The following is a 14,172-nucleotide window of genomic DNA, read 5'->3' as shown; positions in this document are numbered from 1 at the left end:
GATTCCACATATCATACGATATTTCTCTTTCTCTGTCTGACTTCACTCAGTATGACAATCTCTAGGTCCATCCATGTTGCTGCAAATGGCATTACTTCATTCTTTTTAGCGGCTGAGTAATATTCCACTGTGTATATGTGCCACATCTTCTTTATCCATTCTTCTACATTTTAAATTATTCTTTTATAAAGTAGTCTTATTTTTATCTTAATGTTAAAATTAATAAAAGTGTACCCATTCTACTATTTTCAAGTAAATCCCAGACATCATGTTATTTCATTTCAGTAGGTATCTCTACAAGATAAAAGACTCATTTTTTTTCAAATATACATATATTTAAAATTTCTTACCTTGACTCTGGACATAGATCTTATCCTTGGCATGTGGCTTTTGAAAAGAGGGGAGAAAGAAAAAAAAGTAAGTTTGCTAGTCCATTCCCATTGCTGCTTAGAGAGAAAATGAAGGCCATAAAAATATGCTCTTGGAAAACATCACAAAGAATCATCTACACAGCCACTCACAGACTCGTTACTGTATCAGAGCAAAGAGTCACCTCTGCTTTTCATGGGGGTTAGCCCATTAAAAACACAGCTTATCTAAGGGAAGAAGTACAAAGAGGTCCCTTAAATCAGGCATAACGCAATATTACCAATTTATAGTTACTATGTTAGTAGAAAAGTGATGAAGCTCTGACAGAGAACATGCCAGGGATACAGCCCATCAGGTGCATATCAGGAGCTGAGGTTGAAGGCAGACGTTTTGGGAAATGTGGTCTGTGGATACAAACCCTTGAATAGAGAGAGTACACTCCCCACCTTTGGAGACGAAAGGAGGAGGGGGAGGGGGGAGGAGAAGAAGATGAAGACAGAGGAGGAGATGGGGATGGAGGGGGAGATGGAGATGGGGATGGAGGAGGGGTGCCCAGTATGTTGGGAAACAAGAGAACAGGCACCAGGGGGCAGATTCTTCCAGGATGTGAATGGACTGGTCTCAAGGACCCTGTAAGGACCTCCCCAAAAGCCTCTTTGACATCAAGGGACACCGTGACACTTGCATGACTGATTTAGATATGTGTCCCCAGATATATACGTGCTATCCCTGGTGGTGTTTTCTGGCGGAACTTCACAAAACTACTAGAGAGAAAAAGAATCCATTTCTCAAGCTCGTTTCGAAACAGTGACATAGATATTTTTAAAATCAGGTTTAGACCCAAAGGTGGATGTTACGGGAGCAGAGTGAGAAATCCGCTTTAAAGGGCAGCAGGGTCAAGTAGGTGCAGAGGGCTGTTTCTCGTAAATGATCAAAGATATGGTCATTTTGGTGATAAAGTCTAAAAAGGTGCATCTTTCTACCATGTGGCCTGAATATCAGCTCTATGCATGAAACGACTGAACTAGGTAAAGAGTGGCCATCACAGAAGTTGCATCTTCGTGCTCTCTCTACCTAAACGTGTGTGAAGGGCTCCGGTGGTCCTCCAGGTGACCGGGATCCTGCGAATTGCATGTGATCTGCTGACCCACTTTGACCTTCATCCTCAAATCAGCTTTATGTTTTGGGAAACAAACTAAAGGTGAGGCAGTCCTGACAAGGGACAGACGATCAATGGGGAGAAGAGGGAGTTACCCTGCCCTCCGCCTGGTGGATGGGAAGGTTCTGGGAGAGGCAGCATCTGGCCATCCTAGGACGGCTGAATGGAAGTTGGTACAGAGGGACTTCCCTGGCAGTCCAGTGGTTAAGACTCCAGGCTTCCAATGCAGGGGGGTGCGGATTCGATCCCTGGTCGGGGAACTAAGATCCCACATGCCGTGCATGGCACGGCCAAAAAAAAAAATAAGGAAGTTGGTACAGAGACACAAGTCTTGGTTTGGTTTTGCTTTTGACCTTAGCATTACATTTTATATTTATCCATCAGAGGTACCTGAGACCTCGAAAAGTCTTGAGTATCCTCTCCATACGCCACATAGCAGGATGCAGCCCCTTTTAAAACGCCCTTAAAATAGCAAGCCTGCAAAAAAAGAGCTTCAAAAATCTCTTCTCTACTAGTTAAAAATGATATTAACCTTAATGGAAAAAAAAAGGTTAATAGCAGCCATTTGAAAACAGAGTTTAGCTCAGAGCCCTAAAATATTCCTTTTTGTTAAATTATAATTTCACTAGAAAACTGAAGAAAATTGTATTGGAATGGAGTGCAGGCTAAGAGTGCCTCTTCTTTAACCAGACCTAAGCCTACAACATTGGCTCAGAAAATGTCCATAAGAAGGATACTGAAGCACTGTCAAAAATATACCCGGATAGCATTTTAACTTTCAAGGTAATACAAGTGTTTGACAAAAACAGATTCACTATAATTCTATATAAATTCAATTCATGACTGTCAGGCAAAATGGAGATTACAGCCTTACTAATATTTTCATTAGAACTGTGCCATGCAATTAGAAATATGTAAACCCCAAATGCTCCTCTCAAGAAAGTTCCTTTGGGCACAAACAAAAATTAATTAATTAAAAGGGCATCTCAACTCTATAAACAGAATAAGTTGACTCTATATGGAAATGTCTGGGTTTATCTGCTGATTTTACCTATCTCTGAGGATTATTTCCCCCAAATCTATTGAACTCCCCCCGCAAAACAAGTAAGTATCAAGTCCAATATAGACTTTTAAAACATGTCATAAATGGTATTTGAAGATCTTATCCGAGCAAATCAAGAAAATAGAGGGACGGTATAAAGGGAATCTGCATCTGAGTTATTTTTAATCATTGTAAGAAAAGCGATCTGGCAAAAGCCAATTAGCTTATATTGATTTTGAAAATCATTTTCTATATTAAAATGCTCTAAATACAAATTAGCTTTCTTTGCTCAATATTTATTGTTGTTTCACTTGCCTTGAAATAACACGAGTCGAAGTCCTTATATATATCATTTCCCTTGGAAGATCAGCTCATTGATGCATAAAATGAAAAAGAAGACTCGTGTGTGTGTGTGTGTGTGTGTGTGTGTGTGTGTGTGTGTGTGCGTGTGCGCGTGCGTGCGTGTAGGAAGGGTGGAGAGGGAAGATTCTCCATTTTTTCCTCCATTTTTAAAGTCTATGAGAAAACATTACTTAATTTGACCCACTACTAAATATAAAATGTCAGTGCCCTATAAATACATGTGACTTTGTAACAGACCCAAATGCTCAGTTATGCCTTTTTATAATGGAATACCAGACAGACAGCAACAACAAAAAGATTTCCCATTCTTTTATTAATATAACCTTCTGAAATTAAGCTTTCCACCAAATGGAAACCACAATAAATATTACTTTTAAAATCTATGCACAATTTCATCCTCTACAGGTGACAAAAATATTATTTTACAACTTCTGATGATGGCTTTGTTAAAAGTCATTTAAAAACAGCTACAAATTACTTAGAAGAAATCATGGCCTGTAAGTGTATAGCTTTCAAAATACATCACAAAACACAGAAATTGGGCATTTTTCAGGGGACACGGGTCTCTTCTTTTCTCCCTCTTCTCTTTTCCCTTAGAAATTGTTTTTAAGTAAGGAAAGAAAATAATGTTCAGGGAATTCCCTGGCGGTCCAGTGGTTAAGACTCAGTGCTTTCACTGCCAGGGCCCAGGTTCAATCCCTGGTCGGGGAAACCAAGATCCCACGAGCCACGTGGCGTGGCAAGTTAATAATAATAATAGTAATGTTCAAAATAAAAATGAGGGGGACAACCTTGTCACTAAAATCCAGACAAGGAAAGATTTTTCAAGAAAAGGAAAAAACCCACAGATGAGATGGGGAGGACGTCTGAGAACTGAACTGCGATCCAGTTTTATGGGATCTGACGTGAAACAGGCTATAAATAAAGATGAAACTAAAACAACCCTGGGCAAAATCAAAGGATGAATGTGTAACACATAATCTAGCCCAGCAACTCAAGAAATAGGAATGCCAGCAAGAAAATTCCCAGGAAGATTAAAAAATAAAATACAGTTAAATCTACGGAGCAAATAACATGGAATCATTGCTGATTTTATTCAAAAGCTTCCCCTTCTGTTCTCTGCCTCTGCAATCTGATGAATTAGAGCAACGCTTCTGATCATCCCAAAAGCTTGTGCCCCAGGTCATGGGAAAGGTTAACTCAGAATCTATGCTCTGAAATTGATGAGTTTTCCATCCTTTGAGTTCCTTTAAAACTTTTCCATTCCCAGGGATCTCACATGGGGGAAAAAAATGCAAAGAACACGTGCAGTTCTATCAAGAAATCTCTGAGGGAAGCCAGTCTTAATAGAAGTTATTAAAAATGATTAGCTTCCTAAGATATGACCAATCCCTGGAGTTTCCCTTACAGGATATTTGTGGGGAGGGCCAGCATACAAACTAGGGTTCCCAAAGATGAAACAGAGGGGTGAATGTTTTTAAGTTCACATTACAGTAGAAACTATAATAAAAGATGTGGTCTGTGTAGCTCCTGCGCTGTCAACGTGATTTTTGGAGATGATCAAATACAAAGCGATGGGCCGTGCAAGAAGAAGAAGAAGTAACAGTAATTCAAAGGACAGCATAATTCAGCAATTAGGCGAGAGGCAGCTCATTCAGATTAGAAAAGAACTAACACCTACATCAGCCTTTTGAGCTCCCCTGTGCCATGAACGGGCAAGTGACAGCCAATGAGATCTGTCTTGCTTTCTGTATTTCAATTTCCAAAAGAATTGTGATGAGTATATGTACACAGTGAAAGTAAAATTACTCTTTAGGTATTGCCTAACTGCTTCCAGAAAGTTACTTTTAAGGAGTGCCAAGGCAGCGTAGATGAATTAGGCCCCAGAAGACAGGGACTCAAAATTTCCAAATTAAAAAAAAAATCACTAAAAAGTAACAATACCAGGAAGCGTAGCTCAGCACTAACCTCAACAAAGTGTATCCACGTGCCATGTTGGTTATCACTCCGCTTTTTCTGAATTCGATAACTGTGTCAAACAGTATTTACTCATGCTCAAGATTTTTTAAAATAGTTCATAAATAAATATTTGAATTTAGAGAAAGTCCGCTTAGCTGAGTACTTTTTTTTTTAGAAAAAACATGTGAACAGTGCAGTTAAACTTTACACAGACCTGTGGGGTTTTGAACCCAGTGGAGACAAATTAAACCACAATCATTGTTTCTGCAGAGAGAAAAGCCTTCAATTAAGATATGTGGATACCTAATTTGCTTTTAATTATATTGGTGAAATAGTTACATTTTCTGGTAAAAGTCTGGTGAATTTAGAGAAAGTATTCTAAACACGGACTAGAATTAGAAGTGCCCAAACTTGTATTCTGAATGTCTATTACACACTGTAGCAAGAAATCAAAATGCTATTTAGACTAGTTTTAAATTTGCACAATGCATATATCACAGTTAGACATGTGCAGTGAATCTAATTCCTAAAAACACCAAATCAAGGTTATAGTATCACAGACCGACAGAGGAGCACTGTCCCAAAACACGGCCGATGTTGAATTTGGACAACGAGTACTAACTATGTAGCAGGCGGATGCCAGTAAAAAGCCCCTGGGGGCTTCCCTGGTGGTGCAGTGGTTGGGAGTCCGCCTGCCAATGCAGGGGACACGGGTTCGTGCCCCGGTCCGGGAAGATCTCACATGCCGCGGAGCGGCTGGGCCCGTGAGCCATGGCCGCTGAGCCTGCGCGTCCGGAGCCTGTGCTCCGCAACGGGAGAGGCCACAACAGTGAGAAGCCCGTGTACTGCAAAAAAAAAAAACAACAACAACGGGCCCAAACAAAGGCACTTCAAATTAAAAGAGATAAAATAAAACTCTCTTTATCGAACTCCAATCAAACTAATTTGTGTGAAGTCAGCCAGAGGCAGAAGGGTGCTCATCAACACAGCATCCAAAATAATGTTTCTTTGTTTTTCCCCTCATTGTGCCTTTTTTTTAAAAAATTGAAGTATAGTTGACTTGCAGCGTTGTGTCACTTTCAGGTGTACATACATACCTATCTATTGTTTTTCCAGATTCTTTTCCCTTTTAGGCTATTACAAAACATTGAGATAGTTCCCTGTGCTATACAGTTGGTCCCAAAATAATGTTTCCAAAGGAGCATCCTAGCTTTGTCAGAGGGCTGAAATTAACCCACAGCTTGCAAAATATACTCTCCCTTCGCTCCTTCCTGTTACTGTGTCTCCACGACCAGATCGGAGCATATGTTTTGGAAAGCTTGAAACAGGGTGCTCCCCACGTGCATATCTGCGGTATGTTGCACTGTCCAATGCTGCAGCCCTGGGCACGTGAGGTTATTGAGCCCTTGGAGCGGAGCTGGTCTGGATGGAAATGTGCCTCCTAAAAGTAAAATGCACACTCAATTTCAAAGACCGAGTGCCAAAAAAAAGTGAAATAGCACCTTAGTCATTTTTATGTTGCTCATGTATTGAAATGATAAGATCTTGGATACAGTAGGTGTGCAGTTAGGAACTTGGCCTTGGCCAAGAGGTGGTCTGGCTTTTGCCCTGGGCTTCTAGGAAATAATCTATGTGATTCCTAAGGGGCATGTATTTCTCTAGGGTGAGGCCAGCCACAGCTAACGGTCTTAGGTAGGGGCTGGCCATGCCCGAAAGACCAGCCATGTGATGGAAATTGGGCACTTTGGGCCAAGTGGTATCAATCTGCCTGAAGACTGGATTCAACCCTGTGTGCAAACAATCAATCAATCAAGTCTATGCGATGAAGCCCCAGGATAAACTTTGGACACCAAACGCAGTGAGCTTCCCGGGTTGGCAAAACTCCGTACGTATGTCTCAGATCGGTGACGGGAGGTTGAGATGGTCATAGAGCAACAGCCAGAGGGTAAAATGTCTTCACTGCACCAGGGAGAGGGCGATGGAGGGTCAGCCCCTGCGTCTCTTCCTTTGGCTGATCTTAGTCTGTATCCTTTCCCAGTAATAAACCGTAACAGCGAGTGTAACTCGTCGTGAGTTCTGAGTCCTTCAAGCCATTTCTCAAACTTGAGGGTGGTGATGGGGACCCCCTGAACTTGCCCTTGGTGTCAAAAGTGAGGGCAGTTTTGGGGAGAGTACCCTTACCCTTATCCTTTGCAGGCTGGCTAACTCGGGGAGGTGGATTAAGTAAAACAGATTATTAAAACTGATCTTCCTTGTTTCCACTTACTTTTAAAAATGGGACTCTCAGAAAATTGTAAATTACATCCATGGCTCATCTTTGTAGGGTGCATTGTATTTCTATTAACAGTACCGGCATCAAGACTGAGCCTGTGTTTTTATAAAAATGAAGTTTGAGAAAATAACAAGTTTTAGGCCGGATTTTATGCTCGAAACTATATTTATCTATACAGACTCTACATGAAACCACAAAAGCAGTAAGAAGCAAAGACCATAAATCTTTCTAATCTGGGATAATTGGAATTTGATTCTGGTTTGATAATAATTACGTAGGGTTAACTAAGTTTGGACTGAGCCAAGCCTGCTCACCAAAATGAAGGAGAAAATTAAAAACAAAAGGTGGCAGGTCAATACTGCAGCATGAAACTTAACTACTCAAAAACTGCATCACTGTTCCGAACACGTAACTACCAGTAGTCTCTCCACAAAAATCCATCTCAAAGCATGACATAGATATGGCTGAACAATGAACCTTTATATTGTTTCTACACGGTTTTCATTTGCAAAAACTAATCAGATAAAGGTATTGAGCTGAACTTTATTGAAAAATCATCCACCAAAAAAGAAGTACTAAAGCGGTATTAAAAAACAGGTTCACATTCGAATTTAATAACTAACCTCCACCACTTTAAACAATAAAAACAAATTCATCCTTTCTTTTATGAGCTTTCTTGATGCTGCCTGTGACATCATCATCCAAGACAAAACAATTTTTGCCGACTTCTCCATTTCTTTCTTCAAATGCCTTGTTATTATATTTGGAAAAGCATCTGTCTGAAAACAAAGACTGCTAACCTAGGATGAGGGTAGATTTGGTGTGGCTGACCTCCTGGGTGACAGGCAAATGGTCAACTTAATCTTGACATGTAAGATGATCCTTCCAGGAGTTCCCCGGCAGTCAGTGGTTAGGACTCTGCGCTCTCACTGCTGAGGGCCCAGGTTCAATCCCTGGTCGGGGAACTAAAATCCCACCTGCTGCGCGGCGCAGACAAAAAAAAAAAAAAAGAAAAAAGATCTTTTGACAGGACACTGCTGGATATTCTCACCACTGCCAGCAAGCCTGCCCAAAACGTAACTGGTCTATGCATTTAACGCAGTTTTCTCATCATTACATCGAAAAGTTAATCCCAGGCTTCCCTGGTGGCGCAGTGGTTAAGAATCTGCCTGCCAATGCAGGGGACACAGGTTCAAGCCCTGGTCCGGGAAGATCCCACATGCTGCGGAGCAACTAAGCCCGTGCGCCACAACTACTGAGCCTGCGCTCTAGAGCCCATGCTCTAGAGCCCGCGAGCCACAACCACTGAGCCCACGTGCTGCAACTACTGAATCCCGCGCGCCTAGAGCCCGTGCTCCACAACAAGAGAAGCCACCGCAATGAGAAGCCCGCGCACCGCAACGAAGAGCAGCCCCCGCTTGCCACAACTAGAGAAAGCCCGTGTGCAGCAGTGAAGACCCAATGCAGCCAAAAATCAATCAATCAATCAATAAATAGGTGTTACAATCTCAAGGGATAAGCACTAAGTGCGGCGGATTATTAAAATGGACCTAATCAGTGGCTCCCTCCCTGCACCCCTGCTTTTTAAGGCCACCCTGAAGATCGCCCCATAAGGAGCAAGAGGCTATAGCTCCGTGCTTGACTTGCTCTGGCCCACAGACAGTAGCAAACAGCACACAGGCAGAAGCTTGCAGCCTGCTCACGCACTGGTGCCTGCTCTCTCCTGCCGCTGAGCCTAATAAAGGGCGACAGACCACACGGAGAGAGACACCAACTGTCCCAGCCATCCCAGCCGAGGCCCCAGCACGTAAGCAAAGCCATGCTGGACTACCCAGCCCCACTGAGCTGACCCCGGCCAGAAGTGCCCAGACAACACAAAGCATAAATGAGAAATGGCTGTCTTAAGGCACTATGTTTGAGGTGATTTGTTATGTAGCAAAAATAACTGATACAGCAGTGAACACATCTGTACCAGTTTTGGAGGGCCACAGGTTTTACAGACAAAGGTGACATTTAAAACTGAGAAGTTAGGGAAAGGGGGGGAAATCATGGAGGATAAACTTGCTTCAGCAGGGAAAAGCTTTCTTTTATGTCTGGCTTAACAGAAGGCAGTTGGAGTCTCATATCTGCTGCTCTATTCAATCTGTTTCCATATGTTTCTCTGGCTGAAGTGTATAAAGCAAATCCTGCTTCTTGCTGATAGGTAGTTGGAAAGGGGAGGAATATTTTAATATGGGCCTTTAAGGAGCCTTTTCAGATCATTACAGGTATTACTCTTGGACATGACACCAAAACGCAACAAATGGTAGCTTCTTAAAGGTTAGTTGCAATATGGAACCTGAAATTATATCATACCCTGATATATTCGAATCATAGGTCTATCTTGCACTTTGATGGATGTGTTATCTATGCATGATTCTGTGATGCCACGTATTAGTCATTTGAAAAATATTGGTTCACTGAGTGACACAGATCTCGCAAATGTTGAACCATTTCATTACACAGCATCCAAAAAAAAAAAAAAATTCACATTTGTTAACACAACCACTGATCTCATCAGGGAAGGATGTAAGGGGAAGCCGTCCACTTCCTGGTGGCTTACCAGATTCTAATTTTTGCTTTAAAATTTAAATGATATCATTGGCAACAGATACTGCCCGTTGTTTTTCTTGAAGTGACTCACTCAACTGAGTCATTTTTAAGAAAATGACTGCCAAATGCCCAAGTCTGAGTAACCATAGTTTGGTTATCAGTCCTTCAGATAAAAAATTGTGTTAAGACATGGCTGGTTCAGTCTGCAACCCCAACGTTGCACCAGGGCCTTTGCTCAAGACAGCCTATAAAATGCCACCAACAGGAATAATGCCTCCAGATGACAAGGGCCTAAGTGCTGTGCACAACGGTTTGCTGGTAAAGCACAAGGACCAGCAAGGCTGGTGGCCCAGGGGCACTGCAGGGGTCACCATCTCAGAAAAGAGCATCGTGCCTACGATCCACCGGAGGAAAGCAACCTTTCAGCTGGCCTTTTCTTTAGTTTTGCAGACACCAGCCCCACAAGTCCTCTACAGAACTCCCCACGGAGGATTCAGATTCCCGCCCACTCATTTCACCCACCCACCCCAAGTCATAATGAAGTTTAAAAGTCAATAAATGCATTAACTTGTAGAGCTACAAAGCCCTCTACTCATTAAAGCCCTTCAAATAAAGAGTCCAGCCTAGGAAACTCCAGCTGCCACCTAAGGGATTGCTACTCGCAACGTGTACAAGGAAGCTGCAGCATTTACAGTGCAGTCCGTAAATCATCCCATTTGAGCACTAAAATGAAAACAGACAAAGCATGAAAAGATCTGGCGGGGACTCCCCTGGTGGCGCAGTGGTTAAGACCCTGCACTCCCAATGCAGGTGGCCCGGGTTCGATCCCTGGTCAGGGAACTAGATCCCACATGCATGCCGCAACTAAGGAGCCTGCCTGCCGCAACTAAGACCCAGTACAACCAAATAAATAAATAATTATTTTTAAAAAGAGAGAGATTTGCAAAAAACAAAAAAACAAAAAAGAAAAGAGCTGGCTATTGGGCTATTTTTGCAATTCAAGAAGAACAACAACAAAAAAAATCAGTGACGGTCTAAGAGTATCTACCCAAATAAAAAAACATCAACATATGGGAAACATAACACACTGCTGTGGCCACCATGGGCGGTGCCGATGGGAACCATGTCAGCTCTACTAAAACTGCGTTTCTGTTCTCTGATCCTACAACTTTGCCAGCGTAACCCAAATCAAAACGTGAAATGAACACGTACCCACTGCCTTTGTGCCGTTTCCTTCATTGACTCTGTGAAAGCGACAGCGAATCTAGGAAAGTGAGCAAAAATAATGAAAATGATTAGGGCAGAATCTAATTAACATAACTGTGAAACAGCTCTTTGGAACAAATTGTGAGTGGCAGGTAAGTAGCTGAATTTACGGTGCGATCAATCTTTATTAGTCGTGGTCATTGGCTGGTAGATTTCATCTCCACTCACATCCAAAAAAAAAAGTTCTGTCTGCAGAAAATGAACAAATGAAGCTCAAAACTTCCTATGTTTCTTGTTCCTTCAGGGAAGGTGAGGGAAGCAGAGATAAAGACAGAAAACAGAGGGACTTCCTTGGTGGTGCAGTGGTTAAGAATCCGCCTGCTAGCTCTATTTACAATAGCCCGGAGATGGAAAGAACCTAAGCGCCCATCATCGGATGAATGGATAAAGAAGATGTGGCACATATACACAATGGAATATTACTCAGCCTTAAAAAGAAATGAAATTGAGTTATTTGTAATGAGATGGATAGACCTAGAGTCTGTCATACAGAGTGAAGTAAGTCAGAAAGAAAAAGACAAATACCGTATGCTAACACATATATATGGAATTTAAGGGGAAAAAATGTCATGAAGAACCTAGGGATAAGACAGGAATAGAGGCGCAGACCTACTGGAGAACGGACTTGAGGATATGGGGAGGGGGAAGGGTGAGTTTTGACAGGGCGAGAGAGAGTCATGGACATATACACACTAACAAACGTAGTAGGGTAGATAGCTAGGGGGAAGCAGCCGCAAGGCACAGGGATTTTAGCTCGGGGCTTTGGGACAGCCTGGAGGGGTGGGATGGGGAGAGTGGGAGGGAGGGAGACGCAAGAGGGAAGACATATGGGAACATATGTATATGTATAGCTGATTCACTTTGTTATAAAGCAGAAACTAACACACCATTGTAAAGCAATTATACCCCAATAAAGATGGTTAAAAAAAAAAAAAAAGAATCCACCTGCTAATGCAGGGGACACGGGTGCAAGCCCTGGTCTAGGAAGATCCCACATGCCGCAGATCAACGAAGCCCGTGTGTCACAACTACTGAGCCTGCGCTCTAGAACCCGTGAGCCACAACTACTGAGCCCACGTGCCACAACTACTGAAGCCCGTGAGCCTAGAGCCCACGCCCTGCAAGGAGAGAAGCCTCCACAATGAGAAACCCACGCGCTGCAACGAAGACCCAACGCAGCCAAAAATAAAATAAATAAATTTATTTTCAAAAAAAAGACAGAAAACAAGATGCACTAGAGAGGCAAGGAACTTAGATAACATTCAGGGGCAGGTGATCCGGTCCACTGGCTTTGCCAAAGGAAAACTAGGCAAAAGTGTTCAAGATTTACTGAATGTCCCCATTCATCGAGAAATGGCGGTTTCCAGAAGCAGGACTGGGTACACGTGGAATGAACCAGGAATATCTTTTGGGGCCAGAAAGTAAGAAAGCGCTCAAAACATGGCAAGGGCTTGTCAAGAGGATGCAGGAGTCAACTCAAAATATCTCCAATGGCCATGGCTGGGGTGATCTGGGCACCAAAATAAGTAATAGGAGTGATGGGTAACCCATAGAGTCAAATAAAATAAATAGCCATGGGTCCGTGTTGATGTAACTAAATAACTGAATAAGTAAATGGGGTCAAACAGACAACTCTTTCTTATAGTAGAATTCCAATTAACAAATGTATGAGTGGTAGAAATAGAAAATTGTTGCAACCAAGAACCATTAGTAGGAAATTCCCTGGCGGTTGAGTGATTAGGACTCAGAGCTTTCACAGCCGGGACCCGGTTTCTATCCCTGGTCGGGGAACGAAGGTCCCGCAAGCGGCACCTGGCGTGGCCAAAAAAAAAGAAAGAGAAAAAAAGAACCGTTAATAGATGATTCCTCCCCACTGGCATGACCTGGAAAGGGGAACTCACGTCCCGCTGCCTGTGTCTTCTCCAAGCCTTCCTTCTTCCCTCTCCTCACTCTCCCCAAACCAGCCACCAATCGCAGACACAGCCAATTGCATGCCTCTTACTTAAGGGAGAAATAGGGAATCCTTCCCTTTGGGTAGAATAAACGTGAGCAAGCAGGACCAGACCACATCAGACCTTGCATCTGAGTCCAGCAGGGATCGGACTACTGGCATCACTTATGAGATGCTCTCCACGTCCCCCGAACATTGGCAAGAAACACAAATAAACTGTATTCTGAGGGCATCAACTTTACTCCAAGAAACGAGGATAAAAAGGAGAGAAAAGCAACTGAATAGCAACTGCAAGGAGAGTGCAGAAGCCTTCCTTTGTGGAAGTCTGCAAAAATGAGAAACTTAAAAAAAAAAAAAAAAAGAGAAACTTAAGAATCAAACAAAGAACAAACTATGCATGTAAATTGCCTGTCACAGTTCCTGGTCCCTAATTCATTTAACGTCTGATAAACATCTGCTATTATTATTTTCTACTAGTACTAACACCACTACTGGGACTTGTGCAAAACATTAGGGTGCCCCACGTGGCCAGTGAACAAATTATTTGACAGCCTAAAACTTTCAGAAAAAAAAAAAAGACACCAAAAGCAAGAACAGCCATCGAACAAAGAATAAGGTCAATAACACAAAGACCAAGCAATTACCCCATAACGGCGTTTATGAACAGCCACTCATCTGGCAAGCGTGATGCTCTACTTTTCGGTGAGAATGTCAGCTCCACATGGGCTGGAATGCTGCTCTGTTCATGGCCACCTCCCAAGCCCCTGGAGTGTCTGGCACCCAGGAGACGGGCAAAAATACCTGCTGCCTGTATACGTGTATAAGTAAGAGAAGGAACAGTTCTCCTTAAATTCCAACAGGAAGCAGGTGAGGGGGAGGGATGGCTGGCGAGGGGGAGAAAAGAGCAGGAAAATGTCCCAGGTGTGCGGAGCGGACTCTGTGTGCACAGCAGCCCGGCGGCTGACTGTGACTGTCCCCCACCCATGTGACCGTCCCCACCATCACGTCCTGCTCATTTCAGAACCCAAGATGAGGCATCAGTAGGAGCTACAGCATCAGTTTAAGATGGCAGGGAAGGATGAGAGTCTTGGGAAGGTTCTCCTCAAAGGTGCATGTGAAAATGTTTTCGGAGTCAGAGGGGTGAACTGGAGCTAACTTGAAAGACAGGCCACTTATTCCAGGGCCACAGATAACACGGT

General features: G+C 42.9%; 1 protein-coding gene across 2 annotated transcripts in view; it reads right to left on the bottom strand.

The window, feature by feature from the left end:
* Window positions 1-14,172, bottom strand: part of GLT1D1 (glycosyltransferase 1 domain containing 1) — an 89,845-nt gene that overhangs the window by 50,158 nt on the left and 25,515 nt on the right. The window contains exons 4-5 of one of the 2 annotated variants that reach the window (XM_065890064.1): window positions 10,969-11,020; window positions 351-387 (exon numbers count right to left, since the gene is read on the bottom strand). In XM_065890064.1, the coding sequence (XP_065746136.1) occupies window positions 351-387; window positions 10,969-11,020 (89 nt within the window). The remainder of the gene's footprint in view (window positions 1-350; window positions 388-10,968; window positions 11,021-14,172) is intronic. The other variant, XM_065890065.1, reaches the window with a different exon arrangement.

This window comes from Phocoena phocoena, chromosome 13, assembly GCF_963924675.1.
Source record: "Phocoena phocoena chromosome 13, mPhoPho1.1, whole genome shotgun sequence".
Taxonomy (NCBI): domain Eukaryota; kingdom Metazoa; phylum Chordata; class Mammalia; order Artiodactyla; family Phocoenidae; genus Phocoena; species Phocoena phocoena.
This window is presented reverse-complemented; position numbering and strand designations above follow the sequence as displayed.